Consider the following 19618-nt stretch of genomic DNA (forward strand, 5'->3'; position numbering starts at 1 on the left):
GGCAAGTACGCTGCAAATAAATGTGGATAGGGAAATAACTTAAAATAACATAACAAAAAAATAAATAAAAAAAAACACTGGAGGAAACACTGCAAACCCTGGAGGAAACACTGCAAAATATATTTGTTTGCCCTAAATGGGTGTTTGTTGAATAGAAAAATAGAAGAACACTAGCTAAAGTGTTTATCTCACACGTACAGATATGGAGGAAAAACTGCAAACACTTTTTTTTGCCCTAAATGGATGTTTTTTGAATAGCACAATAGAAGAAAAGTATGTAAAGGGTGTATCTCACAGGAACATATGCAGTGCTGGTGTAATTTCATTTCTGAAGCAGGACTGACTCCTATATATTTCTGTCCCTATAAAAAGCACAATCAGGAACCTTTCCCTATAGTATCTAATGCAGAGTATCTCACAGGAACATATGCAGCGCTGGTGTAATTTGATTTCTGAAGCAGGACAGTCTGACTCCTATATATTTCTCTCCCTACAAGCAGCGGCAGCAGCAGCCTTTCCCTACCCTAACTAAAGCAGAGTGACAAGCTGTGCTATCTGCCTCTAGCTTATATAGAGGCGGGTCACATGCTGGGTCACATGCTGCACTGGCCAATCACAGCCATGCCATTAGTAGGCATGGCTGTGATGGCTTCTAGGTCACACAATTAAAACAAATGGTGATTGGCTGCCCTGCAGCGCGCCATTACATTGCCGAACACCGAACCCGAACTTACAGCAAATTGTTCGGGTTCCGGTCCGGGTACCAAAAACCCAAAAGTCCGGTACGAACCCGAACTTTACAGTTCGGGTTCGCTCAACCCTATTTACAACCACTTTAGACTTTTGTGTCTTATTGAAGAGCGAAGCTGCCTGTGGATGGTGCCAAGTCAGCAGATGATCATACTGTCAGACTGGGTCTAAGGAGCTATGTCAATGCATGTATAAACCATCGCATAATGCCGTTATACTGCGGCAAAGTGGCTTTCCTGGCAGTGGGGATGTGTTGGATTTTGTTTCCCTGTAAAGCAGAGAATAAAATCCAGCACATCCCTAAGTAAAAACACCACATAGTAAACACAAAAACACTGATTAGGCACACATTTAACCCCTTGATCGCCCTACTTAACCCCTTCCCAGTCAGTGTCATTAATACAGTGACAGTGCATACTTTTAGCACTGATTACTGTATTAGTGTCACTGAACGTCATTATTAGTATATATATATAAAAATGTCCAGTATATATACCATAGTTTGTATACGCTATAACTTTTGTGCAAAACAATCAATAATATAATATTATTGGGATTTCTTTTTTTTTTTTGCCAAAAATATTGGCCTAAATTTATAAAGACAATTTTTTATTATTTTATTCTGGATGTGTTTTATAGCAGACAGTAAAAGTATTGTTTTTTGTTTCAAAATTGTTGTATTTTTTTGTTTATAGTGCAAAAAATAATTATCCCAGTGGTGAACAATTATCACCAAAAGAAATTACATCAATTACATTTTATGTACAGCGTTGCATGACGTTCCAGGGCTTTCCAGTTCCAGAAAAAAAAAGTAGAACATGCTGAATTTTTCCCTGCACTGGACTGTATTGGAACTCAGTAAGATGCATCAAAAGCGCACTGGAATACATTAAAAATGCATAAAAAAAAACACACCGGATCCCAGTACAGTAAAAAAAAAAAACGAGGAAGGGCCAGTTTACACCACATGCAGCCCAGTGCTTTTATATGGTTTCCAGTTGCATGGTTCACACCAGTGCGGTCACTTGCAGGGCTTTCCTGTTCCAGAAAAAAAAAAGTAGAATGTGCTGCATTTTTCCTGCACTGGACTGCAGTAAAATGCATCAAAAGCACACTGGAATGCACTGGAACACATTAAAAATGCATCAAAATGCACTGGACCCCAATACAGTGGGGGAAAAAAAAACAGGAAAAAATAAAAAGCATCTGGAATGCACCATAAACGCATAAAAAACGCGCATGAAGAAACGCATCCGGAACGGATCTGGAGTGGGTGTTTTTGTGGTGTGGACCAGCTCTTAACCGCCGCAGGGATATGTGGGCTTTTTTTATTTATTTTTTTTAAAAACAGTGTCAAAATAAATAAAATACAGTAAAATAAATCAGAAAAAAAAAGATATATTTTTTAAAGTGCCCCGTCCCGACGAGCTCACGCACAGAAGTGAACGCCTACGTGAGCAGCTCCCGCCTATGAAAACGGTGTTCAAACCACACATGTGAGGTATCGCCGCGATCGTTAGAGCGAGAGCAATAATTCTTGCACTAGACCTTCTCTGTAACTCAAAACATGCAACCTGTAGAATTTATTTAACATGGCCTATGAAGATTTTTACGGTAAAAGTTTGTCGCCATTCCATGAGCGGGCACAACTTTGAAGCGTGACATGTTGGGTATCAATTTACTTGGCGTAACATTATCTTTCATAATATAAAAAAAATTGGGCTAACTTTACTGTTTTCTTACTTTTAATTAAAAAAAGTGATTTTGTTTTCCAAAAAAGTGTGCTTTTAAGACCGCTGCGCAAATACGATGTGACAAAAAAATTGGGCTAACTTTACTGTTTTCTTACTTTTAATTAAAAAAGTGATTTTGTTTTCCAAAAAAGTGCGCTTTTAAGACCGCTGCGCAAATACGATGTGACAAACACATATTGGAACAACAACCATTTTATTCTCTATGGTGTTAGAAAAAAAATATATAATGTTTGGGGGTTCTAAGTAATTTTCTAGCAAAAAAACATATTTTTTTTAACTTGTAAACACCAAATCTCAGAAAGAGGCGCCGGGCTTAGGTGGTTAAAGAATTACTAACTATACATTTAAAAAAGCATTTAAAATCAGTTAACTCAGAATGAATGAAGTAATAAGATTAAGCCAATGATGTTTACAACAAAACTATAGAGCTTACCTTGGTCCATGCTGGATCTCCTCTCAATCACAAGGATTAGTTAGGAGTCTTGTACAATGCATGATGCTGTAGATGGGACGGCCCCCGCCCCCGGGGACACATAGGACATGTTCTGCTGGAAGAGAATCACACACACCTATTCTGGGTATTCTGCATTCCTTCTAATCTGATTTTCTCAATGAAGCCGATGAGGTGTGTGAAAAATTTGCAGAATGATTTTAGAAGACCAATAAAACAGAAGATACAAACAAATTTATTGGCCTTCAAAATATTTGCTATCTTTCACAACACACTCTTGGCAACCTTTATAAATCTCCTGGAAATTGTCAGCAAAAGCCTCTTTCGCACCACGGGCGTAATTGTCACGATTTTTGGGACTTTAGATGAGGTGAATATGTGGTACACCTCCATCCCTAATTGAAGAAAATAAAGCAGGAGTTTGGGACTTTGAGTGAGACTGTAGACATGGTGTAGGTATAAAAGGGTACATATTTAGTCATCAAAAACAGATCTCCAAACAAAAAATCACATGGGAGATGTGATTCCCTAGAGTCACACACATAAAATATGAGCATGTACAATATAGACAGCAAGGTACATCAGTGTGTAACCAGGTGCCACATAGTGATCCGTGAGGATAAATGGATACATTCAATGAATTTACATATATACAGATGTCACATGGCAGCAAGCACTAGAAAACACTAAATAAAGATATTAAAAAACAGTAAAAACATAAGGAGGTAGGTAGTTGTGTTGTCAACTGAGTTGATACGGTGAGGGCATATGACTGCATCTCTGAAGTCCGACGCGTTTCGTGTATAGTTACACTCATCAGGGGCTGATGCTCAGGACATCTAAAGGATATATAATGTAATAAGGTATAATTACATGGTCTAATTACTGGCCAAAAAAACATAAATGACGGGACACAAAGGTCCACCTTGGGTACTTACATGGAATCTGGGCAGTGGGTGTGGTAAGTAAGGAGCCCCGACCAAAAAATTGGTTCGTCATGGGAGCTGAGGTGATCCATAGCCACACTCCGGCGGGGTGCACCAAGGAAACCCTCCCCCCAGACACAGAAACACGAGTTGCTGATGTTCAAGATGAAACAACATGTAGAACCAATGGTGGCTGCCAAAGGAAGTCTAAAAAATATAATAACGCAAGGTCATGATGTCAAGCTGTGTTCTTATAGAAACGAGACAGCCACAGTAGAGAGATATAGGGTAAAAAATCTGATGCTCAAATCCTTGAACCCCCAGAATGGCGAGAGCAGGATGATATAGCTTAGTATGGTGTGGCGTCTCAAGTTCATGGCAAGACTGTGTCTGGGGAGGGCCTGCATAAGAACACTTCACACAGGTGCATGCTGTTAATCACCAGCGTCACACGGGCACGGCATAAGCCAGGAGGAGCAACGCCGTGGGCGGGAACCCGTCCACGGAAGGAGCTCGTATCTCCCAACTGTGCCGGTTGAAATGGAAGGCCAGCGTCCTGACACCAACGAGTGACGTCACTTGCTGGGCGGGATGCATGACGCCGATGCGCTGTGCATCAAGTTCATCTTGCCATGAACTTGAGACGCCACACCATACTAAGCTATATCATCCTGCTCTCGCCATTCTGGGGGTTCAAGGATTTGAGTATCAGGTTTTTTACCCCATTTCTCACTCTAATGTGGCTGTCTCGTTTCTTTTTTGTCAAGAACACAGCTTGACATCATGACCTTGCGTTATTATATTTTTTAGATTTCCTTTGGCAGCCACCACTGGTTGTTTCATCTTGAACATCAGCAACTCATGTTTCTGTGTCTGGGAGGAGGGCTTTGTTGGTGCACCCCGCCGGAGTGTGGCTATGGATCACCTCAGCTCCCATGACGGACCAAATTTTTGGTCAGGACTCCTTACTTACCACACCCACTGCCCAGATTCAATGTAAGTACCCAAGGTGGACCTTTGTGTCCCGTCATTTATGTTTTTCTGGCCAGTAATTAGACCATGTAATAATACCTTATTACATTATATATCCTTTAGATGTCCTGAGCATCAGCCCCTGATGAGTGTAACTATACACGAAACGCAGAGATGCAGTCATATGCCCTCACCGTATCAACTCAGTTGACAACACAACTATCAACTTGTCAGCTGTGTGTCCTATTTCCTTGCTGTGGCTTGTAGTGCTTTTATCCTATTTTACCAATAAAGGTAACAAAATAGGTTTTTCTTGGAGTGCGGCTGTCCAAACATTTTTTCGTTCCCTGCTACACGCATCGCCAGCACCTTCGGTCTCTGAGAGGAGGTTAATCACCAGGCAGGCTCACCTGGAGCGGTTACTCCCTTTCCCACGCCGCGTTTTGCGTGCCATTGAAAGGGCATGACGCTCTTCAGACAGTGAAACAGAAAGAAGTTCGCAGGAGCCAGATCAGAGGAGTACTGTGGATGATCGAGAACAGGTACGCCGCACTGAGCCAAGAATTGGCGTATACGGATCGCACAGTGTGCGTTATCATGCAGCAACATCCATTGTCCAGTCCTGTGCAATATGACGGAATGCGTCAAAGCAACTGTTTCAAAACTTCCTCCCTCACGGTTTGACCCACAGGAACAAATTCCTTTTGGATGATGCCATTGTTGTCGAAGAAGGCTATCAACATGGTTTTGACCTTGGACCTTTGCAGGCGACTCTTTTTGGGTCACAAGGAAGATAGAATAGAATAGAATATAAAAAAATGAATAAAACAGAATTGAATAAAAAAATAGAATATAACCTTCCGAAATCGGAATTTAATAGAATAATTTCAAATTTATTTCAAATAGAATAGAATAGACAGGGGGCGTGGCCTAGCACCAGACCGAGATGGACGCTTGATCCCACATCTCTGGCATGAGTGAGAAGCTACCTTCAGCCACAGGGACAATAAGCACGGAATCGAGCATGGGGAAGGGCGGTCGTGGCTCCTCAACACCCCGGAAGCCGATGGAGCCAGGTCAGCAAGCACCCCCTAACATTAGGGAGATGTTCCCGGGCGGCGCAGGCAGTAGGCCTCAAAGCCGCAGCCTCGCTTAAACCTCCTATACAGCTCGGCGGCTCCAGCCCTATCGCGGATGGCGCGATCAGTGCCCAGAACATGCCGGCACCCCCACCACAACAGGCACAGTCCCTTAGCCTTGCAGACCTACAGGCTAACCTGCAAGCAGTCGCCATGGACATTAAGGCATCCCTTTCTGCTGCCATCACAGACATCAGAGCGGACATTCAGGGAATAGCAGCAAGGACTGGAGGTATAGGACAGGCCTCAGCACGCCATGCGGACGCCATTAAGCAGGTACAAAAGAAAGCAGACATGCACATTGCCCATATCATCGAAATACACCGCCATTTAGAAGATCTCGACAATAGGGGGAGACGCCACAATATCAGAATCAGGGGGGTCCCAGAAATGCCTGATCAAATTCCTGTAGAGCGCACTGCAGAAACCATTTTCAATGACATTCCAGAAAGACCCCCTGATTCCCCGATCGAGTTTGACAGAGTCCACAGGGCCCTCAGACCCAGAGGGAGAGAAAATGACCCCCCCAGAGACATAATTTGCTGCCTGGTAAACTTCCCACTCAAGGAAGCTATTCTGAGGAAAGCCAGGGAGAAAAATAGGGTCATCTTTAACGGTACTGAAATAAAACTCTATCAAGACCTCTCAAACTTTACTTTGCAGCAACGCAGAGCCTTATGCCCGATCAAAGAACAACTGCGATCGAGAGGAATACCATACAGGTGGAAGTTTCCGTTTTGCCTTTCAGCCACATCGAGGGGGCACACAGCATTACTTCGAACACCCGACGACTTCTATTTATTCTGTGAATCCATGAACATCCCCAGGACGAAGGACCCAAAATGGTAAAACTCATTCATGCTTAATGAGCCCTGGATTGCAGTTTCCAACAATCTCACTCCCAGAGCACAGAGACAGAGAGACCGACACCGCAGATTGCCATCACCCCACCGCAACAGGAGAGAAGAAGCCCAAGGGGACCCAGGAATCTCTCCACCCAGACGTAGAGATCGCCTGGAACATCAGGATCACATGGACACCTGAAACTGGTTCCACATCTGGAGGATCGATAGCCGAAGATCAGCCTATACAAAATGTCGATCATCTGGATCCCCTCACCGCATCTGTGCAGCTACTCCGTTCAAATCTCCTGAAATCACTTTAAGGACTGGATCCTGTCTAGCGCAGGCCCTAACCTAGCCTAACAGACTCATTTATGTGTTTCGTGCCCTTCCTCCCTTGTCTCTCTCCTTTTATTTTCTACAGCGACATTTTGCATCTTCAACAAGGAGAGTCGTGTTACCTATCCCCAAGTATATCCGACCAGCTATCAAACAACCAGACAGACTTCCAACATATAGGTTTGACAACTTAATTTGTCATGAACTCGATGCCTGTAAGTACTGCTCCCTTTCTCCCAAAGTTCAAAAAGCAAAGAGACAACCGTAAAAATCTTTTGCTACACTGCCCATACTTTCTCATGGTCGGATTTTTGCTTTGTACCAGATACCCTATTTACTTGGCCTACATAATCAATATGTGGCTATTTGTTCCGCAAGCATCCTTCAAGGGTGGTCCAAGACACCTTTGAACGATATTTGGGGATCCCTGATACATATACGGGAAGGAATGCACTACAACTGTTTGTGTCCTATGTTATACAAGCTCTTTTAGCTGAAAAGACCTAAGATCTTTTAATCGGACTCCAGTCCTACATAGAAGCTAGATTAAAACATAGCTGATTTGCAAAGTGTAAAAGTTATGCATTATACTTTTTTCTTTTATTTTTCTTCTTTATATCCTTTCTTATTTGTATGTTTATATACACTCCTACTGCATGATTGAATGGGACATGGCAGTGATCAATACATATTTAGTCCTTACACCATCGACTTATGTCGCATACATGCGATTAATCCGCTCGCATACTCAGCTGTCCCTGGTGAGAATGCTCCAAAACTACTAGATGTAAGGCTATCCCCCATTACACAGACCAAATAAATAATATATGCTCTTGATCACAGCGATGCCTTACACACATGCAAAAATGTTTTTATTCCAACAGTATAAGAAGTTAAATGGTTCTCTTCTGTTTTTTACTACACCCCTCTGTGTGATTTACTAGTTTAAACATATATGTAGGAACTGCTCTAAATCTCAATGTTTGACAAGTAACCTATAAAATGCTAATGCAACACTCCCCTCTAGTGGATGAAAGTAAACATTACATTAATGATTTTTTTTCACCTGTTATCTGTAGTACCTTGCAGCTCTTAAAGGATTTTTTTTTTTTTAGCTAAATAGCTTCCTTTACCGTACTGCAGTCCTGGTTTCTCTGTTCTGAACACTTCCTGGTCGTCTGTTTCCTGATGAAAAAAGTCATGGGAGCTTTCTCTCTGTGGTCACTAATCAAGGAGGTGTGATTACTGTGTGTCTAAAACCCCTCAACACCAATCGGTTTCGTTTTCCAAACCATCACTGTATTGGCTCTGTGCAGCAGAGAAGCAGGAAACATGCAAAAACGAAACTGAAACTACGGGTACATTATATGATTGATTTTTATCTATGTTTAATCATCTTGAAAAGGAATCAGTTAACTATTATGTGTCTATAGCCTGTAACCAGTCATTTCAGCAAAACAAATGTTTTTCTTTACAACTCCTTTAACTTACAGGTTGTTCCCCCTTGTTTATAAGTACATTGTAAGAATGAGTGTATGAACATAACTCTGCTACCCACAAATTTAAAGCGTAGGACTCATGGCCTATATTTTGTTTCTATTCATGTTCAATTTAGTGAAAAATTCCCTATGCTCAATTTCCCACAATCACCCCTGTGACATTGTTTTTTTTTTTTTTCCTAAATTTGCTGCTCCAGAGTGCTAGAATCAAAGGTAGATAGGACAGAGAAGAGAGTAGAGAGATAAAGAGAGAGAAAGGGAAGAGGAAAAAATAAATAAAATAAGAATAAATATAGGATTATACATAAGACAAGATAATCTCTTCTGACTGAATATTTAATATTCCAATTTAGAATAACAAACCCATATCGGGACCGACTATAGCCAAAAACCCACACAAGGGGCAGAAATTCCATTTGTCCTTTGAACCAACCGGTATTTTATATACTAGGGTAGGCCAGCAGGTCTAAGCCTACCCCCGGAACCTTCTCCTTCCTATCCCCCCCCCCTTTTTTTTTCTCAGCCCCTAACCTTCCGCTCCCTTCTCCTACATTTTCCTTCCACTAAACCAACGTAACTCGCAAAGCACGGCTTATTTACGGGACATTAAAGAAACACTCTCTTTCATTATCGTGAGATTGTTTCTGACACCCCAAAGACAAGCGAACAAGATACATTACACATATTCTAGAACAATGACTTCTAATACTCAGCAGACCATCCCACTATCTAATAAACTGCTTTCTGTAAATGCTAAAGGCCTCAACATACCTGAAAAGAGGAACAAATTCCTTAATGGGTTTCACAAACAAAAAGCAAACATCATATGCATACAAGAGACTCACTTCAAATCTGATAAAATCATGAAATTCCATGACAAGAGATATCCAATAGCCTTTCATGCCTCAAACTCAGAAGGGAAAACGAAAAGGGTCTCAATACTAATTTCTAACCAAACTCCACTCCAGGTACATGACACCATGCTAGACCCCAGTGGTAGATACATCTTCATTAAAGGAAAATTGGAAAACCATCCAATAACAATTGCTAACGTTTATGCCCCAAATTCGGGACAGGTAGCTTTTTTTCGCAAGGTCAAAGATTTGTTGACAACCTTTGCCGCAGGCATTTTAATTTTGGGGGGGGGGGTCAATATGCCCTTAAACCCCCTCATTGACACTTCAAATGGAGCATTGAGCCTTCCTTACAGAGCACTAAGGCAAATTAAGATCCAACTGAAAGATTTTATGTTACATGACACCTGGAGAAGTCTGTTTCCTCAAACCAAAGACTTCACTTACTTCTCTACCATGCATCAAAAGTATTCTAGAATTCACTACTTCTTTATATCACAACCTGACCTAACCTTCTTAAAAAACTCAACAATTGAACTCATGACGATATCGGATCACCATCCTATAACCATTAAACTGACTTTTCCTGAAAAAAAAAACTGTGCCAAAAATGTGGAGACTCAACTCCGCAATACTAAATGACCCCACAGATGTACTTGAGCTTTTAAAAGACAAACTGATAGATTATTTCTCAAGAAACGAAAACGACGAAACCTCATCAATAACTCAATGGGAGGCGCACAAATGTGTCATCCGGGGTGAATTCATTAAAAAATTAGCTAGACTAAAAAAGAACGCCAATCGAAAATTAAATTCCTAATAGATCAGATCCACAAGCTAGAAACGACACATAAAAGAAACATTACTGTTTCAACACTTGAAGAGCTAACTAAAATGAGAGCACTTTTAACAGAAGAATTAAACTTGAAAACAAAAAGACAATACGTATTGAGACATAGGATATATTATGAGCAGGGAAATAAAAGCGGGGAAACTACTGGCTAAGGCAGTTCAGAGTAAGAAAATATCCTCAACCATACACCAAATTAGAGACAATCAAGGAAACTCACATTCCACAAATAAGGAGATCGCTAAGCAGTTTGAAGCATATTATCAGTCCCTCTATAACCTCCCGTCAAACCCAAAAAGTCCCTAGAATTCAGAAAAAAGAACAAAACTGATCCAGGAATTCTTAGAAAAATATAGCCTACCTAAACTAGCCAGAGACAAAGCCCAGGAACTTGAAGCCCCTATATCAGGACCAGAATTTGACAAAGCAATTAAAGAGATAAAAATACGCAAGGCACCAGGCCCAGATGGTCTACCCCTACAATATTACAAGACATTCAATTCTGAAACCAAGATTCTTGAGAACCTTCCAAGCACTAAAATCTGAACACCAACCTCCCAAACAACTATTAGAAGCTAGACATGTGCACACTGAAATATTTTGTTTCATAATTTCGTTTTCGTCCAAAAAAAAAAATTATTTAGTTACTCCCGAAATTCGTTTTTACTTATTTTGTTTTTCGTTAAAAAAATGCATTCGTCCAAAAATCGAAATTAAGGTCGAATCTGTCATTGAAGGCTTATGGGGCCAGATTCACATACATTTGCGGCCGATACACGATACACCGCCGCAAGTTTCCAGTTTTAGTGCCCGATCCACAAAGCACTTACCTGGAAACTTGCGGCGGTGTATCGTAAATACGTCCGGCGCAAGGCGGGCCAATTCAAATGGGCGTGTGCCATTTAAATTAGGCGCGCTCCCGCGCCGGACCTACTGCGCATGCTCCGTTTCGCAATTCCCGTCGTGCTTTGCGCGCAGTGACGTCATTTTTTCTATCTAATGGATCTAATGGATATCTATGCTTAACTGATTCTATGAATCAGTCGCATAGATAGAAACAGAGATACAACGGCGTATCAGAAGATACACCGTCGTATCTCTTTTGTGAATCTGGCCCATGGTGTCTGTCGAATGTTCTAAAAAAGAAAAAAAAGAAAAAAAGATTCGATAGAATCTTTAAAAAAAAATAAAAAACAATGTCGACTCTTCATGTCTCTCTATGTCGAATCTTTTCTCTCTATGTCAAATCTGTCATTGAAGGCTTTTGGTGTCTGTCGAATAGGGTTTTTTCGGGAGCAGTGAATTTAATAATGCTAAAAGTGAAACAATAAAAGTGAAATATTTCTTTAAATTTCGTACCTGGGGGGGTGTAAAGTTAGCATGTGAAATAGCGCATGTTTCCCGTACATAGAACTGTCTCTGCACAAAGTGCATTTCTGAAAGGAAAAAAAGTCTTTTAAAACCGGCTTTGCGGCTATAATGAATTGTCGGCTCTGGCAATTCAGAGCAAAACCAATCATAAAAAAAAAAATAGCGCGGGGGTACCCCCAAATTCCATTACCAGGCCCTTCAGGTCTGGAATGGATATTAAGGGGAACCCGGTCAATTTAAAAAAAAAAATGACGTGGGGTTCCCCCCAAATATCCATTCCAGACCCTTCAGGTCTGGTGTGGATTTCAAGCGGAACTCCACCCCAAATTTAAAAAAAAATGGCATGGAGTTCCCCCAAAAATTCACACCAGACCCCTTATCCGAGCACGTTAACCTGGCCGGCCGCAGAAAAGAGGGGGGGACATAGTGCGGCCCCCCCTCTCCTAAACAAGCAACTAGCATCAATAGACCCCTTTGCCATTACATACATTCAGTGCTGGAGGTGCCAGAACTATGTTCCCCCAGGTTCCTGCTGAAAAAAAAGCCCTGCCTATTAGTCACTAAAGGACCCCCCCACGTGTGAAGGTCCCTGCAACTTTTGTCATCCTGCTGAGGGTGGATTCTGTGTGAAGTAGAAGGAATTTACTAATCTGTGAACGCCCAGGCACACAGACAATGCTGTTTAAAAAGCATGAGAGAGCCGCCCAGGACCGCCTCCTCTCCGCCTCCGTTCTGCTGCACACCCCCACAAAGGCACGGAGTTCATGCACATCAATAGGTATTAAAGAGCCACCTGGGACCTCCCACTCCACCTCCCTCTCTGCTGCACATCTAAGGAGTGACGACTGACCCCCGTGGCTGCAAAATTGTAAATATGACAGTGTGCTGTTAGGCAAGGTTACACTGGGGGATTAAACAAGATGTGTGCTGGGGGTGGTATTGAGAGCAAACATGTGCTGGATATGAGGGGGGGTGCTAATTGGAGGCATAAATGTCATGGATTAGGAAGGGGGTGGAATGGAAGTCTGAATCATATCCGTGCCTCCAATTCCACCCCTCTTTCTAATCCATTATACCTATGCCATCACCACCACAGCACCCCCCCCCCCCTTTCCATGTGATAGATTGTGGGGAGTGGTGGTGAAATTGGAGGCAATGTATTAAGGATTGGGGAGAATATTAAAAGCATAGATGTGCTGGATTGGGGGGGGGGGGGGGTTAGAGGCATAGGTGTTCTGGAGAGGGGAGGTCAGAAGATGAGGTGTGCTGGGGGGATCGTTAAAAGCACAGATGGAGGGGGGCAGTGGAGGCAGAGATATACTGGGAAGAGGAAGAATTAGAGGTAGAGGTGTACTGGGGGAGACATTGGAGGTAGAGGTGTACTGGCGGAGGCGTTGGAGGTAGAGGTGTACTGGGGGAGGCGTTGGAGGTAGAGGTGTACTGGGGGAGGTGTTGGAGGTAGAGGTGTACTGGGGCAGGTGTTGGAGTTAGAGGTGTACTGGGGGAGACAAAACAAAACCTAATACTGAATAAAGCATTAAACCGTGTAATTTCATGAGATAATTTACAAGGGCATGTATAGGGGCAGAATTAGGGATGGGGGAACTGGTGGCGAGTAACTCTTACAGTAAGACCTGGCTAGTAGCTCAGGACTTGAAATGTTGAGCCCTGGTGTAGTATAGTGTAATGTAGTGTAGTGCAATGTAGTGTAATGAAAAGCATGTAGTGATAATGTAGTGTAGTGTAATGTAGTGTAGTGTAGTGTAATGTAGTGCGGTGTGATGAAAAGCATGTAGTGATAATGTAGTGTTGTGTAATGAAAAGCATGTAGTGATAATGTAGTGTAGTGTAATTTAGTGTAATGAAAAGCATGTAGTGATAATGTAGTGTAGTGTAATGTAGTGTAGTGTAATAAAATGCATGTAGTGATAATGTAGTGTAGTGTAATGAAAAGCATTTAGTGCAGTGTAATGTAGTGTAATGTAGTGTACTGTAATGAAAAGCATGTTATGATAATGTAGTGTAGTGTAATGTAATGTAGTGTAATGAAGACAAACTAGATTATCGGTAGATGTCTGTCAGGTGCCGCATCCAAATGATTTAGACAAGAAGAAAATGTATCCCCCTGACTGGACTTTTTAGGCACGGAACTATAAGCATATGTAGAAAAGGTGTAGTGTAATGTAGTGCAGTGTAATGAAAAGCATGTAGTGATAATGTAGTGTAATGTAGTGCAGTGTAATGAAAAGCATGTAGTGCACTTTTATCTAGTTTTTGACACGTTTTGCTTTATTAAATCTGCCCAACAACAAATTGGCCTAATAAAAAGGAAAACACATAAAGAACGCGCAAAACACATCAAAAACATGTGTCCAAAAACGTGGAGCAACATACATAGGTGTGAATTGAGCAGTAGGGCTAGTTCACACCACAAAAACGCAATCCAGATCCGTCTTGGATGTTTTTTTGCATGCCCGTTTTAAGGCTCCATTCACTTTAATGCATTTTTTTCATGCTTTTTGCAGAAACGTATTACATTTTTTTAACAAGGGTTCCTATGGAACACATTCACATCAATGCATTTTTGTGCCTCTCCATTTTTGGAAATGGTCAGGGACTTTTTTAAATGCAAAACTGTATTATTTAGCATTTTTTTGGTTCAATAGATTTCACTAGAGAAGCTGCAGAAAAGCATGTAGTGTGTTTCTACTGCGCTTTGCGTTTTTAAATCTGCCCAACAACAAAAAAACAAACAAAAATGAAACACTAAAAATGCAAATTATGGCAAAATCACGGTTAAAATCGCTTCAGAAAATGCTCAAAAGCAACATGCATAGAAGTGAATGGAGCCTTAAAGCGGTTGTAAACCCGCATATACATTTTTTTTTTTTTACGTCTGTAAGGCAAAAGACATAATGAGCTAGTATGCACCGCATATTAGCTCATTATGAAATACTTACCTCGGAACGAGGTTGGGAACTTACCTGGTCCACGGCGAGCCGAGCGTGTCTTCCGGGTATCGCAGCTCCATTGCTGTGATTGGCTGGAGCGGCGATGACGCATGCGCGCTGGAGATTTCATTCCGGCGTGCCGGCCCTCCAGCCGAGGATCCCCCCTGCGCATGCGCCGCTGCAATCAGTGGCGCATTGTGAGGGGAATATCTCCTAAACCGTACAGGTTTAGGAGATATTCTTTATACCTACAGGTAAGCCGTATTATAGGCTTACCTGTAGGCAAAAGTCAAAAATGTGGGTTTACAACCACTTTAAGCTGGCCATACACCATAGAATTTTATTATTAAATTTCCTTTAGATTTTCCCCCAACTATATAGTGCAAGGGCCTGCCTGATTGCATACAAATTGAAAGTGTTTACTGTAGGTTTGATCTCATATTACAAGCCAGCCTGCAACAAACCAAATTGTCCTGTCTAACAGTTCATGTTAAAAACATGGGGTTGAGTTTGCACACGCAAATACATTTGTAAGCTTTAGAGGCTGCGAAAAGGCAACCCAGTACTATCGGCAGTCCTAACTAAGTGAATTTTGAGAGCCTCCATAGTAGGAGCACATATACACTGCTCAATAAAAATTAAAGGAACACTTTTGAATCAGAACTCCTGGGAGATTGATCTGGTCAGTTAAGTATCAGAGGGGGGGGGGGGGGGGGTATACAGAGGGGGTTGGTAATCAGTTTCAGCTGCTTTGCTGCAATGCTGGCAGCACTCATACGTCTGTTTCCCAAAGACATTGGGCCAGATTCATAAACAATGGTGCAGATTTGCACCGGCGTGGTGCATCATCATTTTTAGACTACACCGGTCCAGCGCGGAGAGGCAGTTAGGTGATTCAAGAAACTTTTTTTGTCTACGATGCCCCAGCGGGGCGGATTTTAGACGGCGTAAGGCGGGGTAAGGCCAACTGGGAGTCACCCTATGCTAATGAAGTGCCGACCGTGGTGCAGGGGTCACGCCGGGGCGCATCTTAGACCGCACATGCTCAGTGACATCCAGGGGTAAATGCCCCAATCTGCACATGCTCAGAACTGCGCCCCGGCGTGATCCCTGAGCTACGCCGACCCACTACCAAAGCCCAGTCCATGAATCAGCCCAGACTTCCGCCCTGCAGGTGCAAATGTACTGAAGCTTTTTTTTTTCTAAGCTAGGTCGTTTGCATTGTGGTGGGGCAGTTATGGCTGATGAGGAATCCTCAGGTGGGCGGATGACCAATTTCAGCCCAGAGGAGAGGGCTGTAATTATTGAGGGCCTCTCCCAACATGGGGACCGCCTCTATTTGTTGTCCAGCAAGTGTTGTTGCTCAGTTCGTTTGTAACGCTGCTGCTTTAGCTGCTCTCCAGCTGACCTCTGCAAGTTTGGTGCAAAGTTACCCCTGCTTTTATGAGGTGTAACTTTGCACCGGAAATTTCAGCTCCGCTCACCGGGAGTAGCCTGCGCCGGTCAAGCTTAAGTTGATGAATCGGCCCAAAAACCTCATTTGCATATTTAAAACACAAAAACCATGGCCGTGCCAGATCCGACCAGCGTAAATCTGCGCCAACGCCGCGCCGGCATGGAATGGTTACACCGAGGCGATGAAGTCTATTTGGAGGCGTAATCTGGTTCTCTGGGTAAGGCGCAGCGATCCGCCGGCGCAAATCTGCACTTACGCCGTGCATCTACCAAAAAAACGGTGTAAGTGCTTTATGAATCTGCCCCAATCTCTGGATATGATGCTGAACACGTGCACTCAACTTCTTTGGTCGACCATGGCGAGGCCTGTTCTGAGTGGAACCTGTCCTGTTAAACTGCTGTATGGTCTGGGCCACTGTGCTGCAGCTCAGTTTCAGGGTCTTGGCAATCTTCTTATAGCCTAGGCCATCTTTATATTGAGAAGCAATTATTTTTTTTTCAGATCCTCAGAGAGTTCTTTGTCATGAGGTGCCATGTTGAACTTCCAGTGACCAGTATGAGAGAGTGAGAATGATAACACCAAATTTAACACACCTGCTCTCCATTCACCACTGAGACCTTGTAACACTAACGAGTCACTTGACACCAGGGAAGGAAAATGGCTAATTGGGCCCAAGTTGTACAATGTCACTTAGGGGTGTACTCACTTTTGTTGCCAGCAATTTCGATATTAATGGCTGTGTTTCGACTTATGTTGAGGGGACAGCAAATTTACACTGTTATACAAGCTGTACACTCACTACTTTACATTGTAGCAATGTGTAATTTCTTCAGTGTTGTCACATGAAAAGATATAATAAAATATTTACAAAAACATGAGGGGTGTACAAAAACATGAGGGGTGTACACCCCTTGTTTCCATGAGGGGTGTACTCACTTATGTGACATACTGTATATGTAGCAGTACCCCAGTAGGGGCTGCTAAGTGATGTGGCCCACCTGTCACCCTGCCCAGCCCGTCGTTCACTTCTCAATCACTCTCAGGCAAACAACAGTTATGTGCTTGTTTTTGTTATTTTTATTAGGGAATTTAACTTGAATTGGGTAAAGAAAATATGGGATGCCCAGTAGAATATTAGCGAAATTGCTAGGGACAACTATGTACACTCTTTGTACACTTCTTCAGACTCCTCCAGCACAACCCTTGCTCCCAGGAGCAGCTAGCACATGATTAGGTCTAAGTAACTTGCCCTTTGCAGGCAGAGACCACGGGCCCCTATGGTGTAGCAAAAAACAGAAAGTATTTTGTGCTAGCTGTCCTAGGTGGACTACTGCTCCCAGGCAGTCTTCTTCAGGCCCTGCCAGCCCTCCTGAGTCCTGACTGCAGCTTCCTGACTTCACTGCCCATGACATTGCAATCCTCCCTACTGGCTCCACACCCAGCTCTACATGTTTCCTCTCAGTCCTCTCTGACTGCACATGTCACTCACCAGCCCGCCTGGTTTTAGCCTATGGTTCCCTCCTGAAGACTTGCCTGGCAGTACTAGCTCCTCCTAGCCCTCTCTTGCTCCTTCAGTGCCTCCTGTTCAGGGCCTCCTCGATTTCCTGGAGGGCTCTGTCCTGCACCCGAGCCCCAGGCCCAAGGTCACCCCCCCAGACTGGGGAGCTCCCTCAAAGGGCCCGACAGCCTAGTACTCCATCGTCAGTTCTTTGCTTCAGTCATCACGGCACCACGGTTGGTATGGTGTGAGAATGATTGAAGTACATTATTTCTATTATTACATTGTAATATAAAATGAAATAGTTCAACTCGCCAAAATGCAGAATCAGTGGGAGCCCTGAGCGTGTCACTTCCCACCATCACCTGCCACCAGATGCCATTAGGTGTCCCCAGCAGAGTCCCTCCTTACACCAGGAATTCCCAGTAGAGTCCCTACTTACATCAGGTGTCCCCAGCAGTGTCCCTCCTTACATCAGGTGTCCCCAGCAGAGTCCCACCTTACATCAGGTGTCCCCAGCAACGTCCCTCCTTACATCAGGTGTCCCCAGCAGAGTCCCTCCTTACATCAGGTGTCCCCAGCAGAGTCTCTCCTTACATCAGGTGCCCCCAGCAGTGTCCCTCCTTACATCAGGTGTCCCCAGCAGAGTCCCTCCTTACATCAGGTGTCCCCAGCAGAGTCTCTCCTTACATCAGGTGTCCCCAGCAGAGTCCCTCCTTACATCAGGTGTCCCCAGCAGAGTCCCTCCTTACATCAGGTGTCCCCAGCAGAGTCTCTCCTTACATCAGGTGCCCCCAGCAGAGTCTCTCCTTACATCAGGTGCCCCAGTAGAGTCCCTCCTACATGATTTGATTTCTGCTGCCATTACAGAAGACCAGCTTTTGTGGAGGCTGAGACCAACTTGCCAAGGGGAACAAGAGGCAGAGCCAGAGTAGCTGCCAATAGAATTGGAGCTCCTGCCAACCCCCTGCCCTGCAGCCTTTCCCACAACAGGTCACAGACCGCCAGCAGGCCGCGGGTAGGGGCTTGGCAGCAGCTCTATTACTATTGACCGCCACCTGGGTTCTGCCTCTTGTTTCTTCCCTTTGACTCCACGAGAGCTGGTCTTCTGTAAAATGGCGGCAGAGATCATCACCAGTTCTGGCATTGTATATGAGAGGGTCAGAGACTGCAGACATTGTACAAGAAAGGGTCAGAGATTGATGGTATTGCACGTGAGTGGGTCACAGACTGCTGGCATTACACATGAGAGGGTCAGATACTGCTGGCATTGTATATGAGAGGGCCAGAAACTGCAGACATTGTACATGAGAGGGTCAGAGACTGCTCGCATTACACATGAGAGGATCAGAGACTGCTGACATTGTACATGAGAAGGTCAGAGACTGCTGGCATTACACATGAGAGGATCAGAGACTGCTGGCATTACACATGAGAGGGTCAGAGACTGCTGACATTACACATGAGAGGGTCAGAGACTGCTGGCATTGTACATGAGAGGGTCAAAGACTGTTTGCATTGTACATGAGAGGGTCACAGACTGCTTACATTGTACATGAGAGGGTCAGAGACTGCTTGCATTGTACAAGAAAGGGTCAGAGATTGATGGTATTGCACGTGAGTGGGTCACAGACTGCTGGCATTACACATGAGAGGGTCAGATACTGCTGGCATTGTATATGAGAGGGCCAGAAACTGCAGACATTGTACATGAGAGGGTCAGAGACTGCTCGCATTACACATGAAAAGGGTCAGAGACTGCTGACATTGTACATGAGAAGGTCAGAGACTGCTGGCATTACACATGAGAGGATCAGAGACTGCTGACATTGTACATGAGAAGGTCAGAGACTGCTGGCATTACACATGAGAGGATCAGAGACTGCTGGCATTACACATGAGAGGATCAGAGACTGCTGGCATTACACATGAGAGGGTCAGAGACTGATGGTATTGCATGTGAGAG

At 43.6% G+C, this 19618-nt stretch overlaps 1 protein-coding gene across 5 annotated transcripts in view; it reads right to left on the reverse strand.

Moving 5' to 3' along the window:
• The window catches only part of SLC5A9 (solute carrier family 5 member 9), a 128519-nt gene that overhangs the window by 108760 nt on the left and 141 nt on the right, over positions 1-19618 (reverse strand). For 4 of the 5 annotated variants that reach the window (XR_005750632.1, XR_005750631.1, XM_040360533.1 and 1 more), the window contains exon 1: positions 2938-3043. The exons of the other annotated variant lie outside the window; for it this stretch is intronic. Coding sequence is in view for 2 of the 4 variants with exons in the window: in XM_040360533.1 (XP_040216467.1) it covers positions 2938-2947 (10 nt within the window). In the remaining 2 variants the exon portion in view is untranslated. Of the gene's footprint in view, positions 1-2937; positions 3044-19618 lie in introns of those variants that run through there. 5 annotated transcript variants of the gene reach the window in all.

The sequence above is a fragment of the Rana temporaria genome, chromosome 7 (assembly GCF_905171775.1).
Source record: "Rana temporaria chromosome 7, aRanTem1.1, whole genome shotgun sequence".
Classification (NCBI taxonomy): domain Eukaryota; kingdom Metazoa; phylum Chordata; class Amphibia; order Anura; family Ranidae; genus Rana; species Rana temporaria.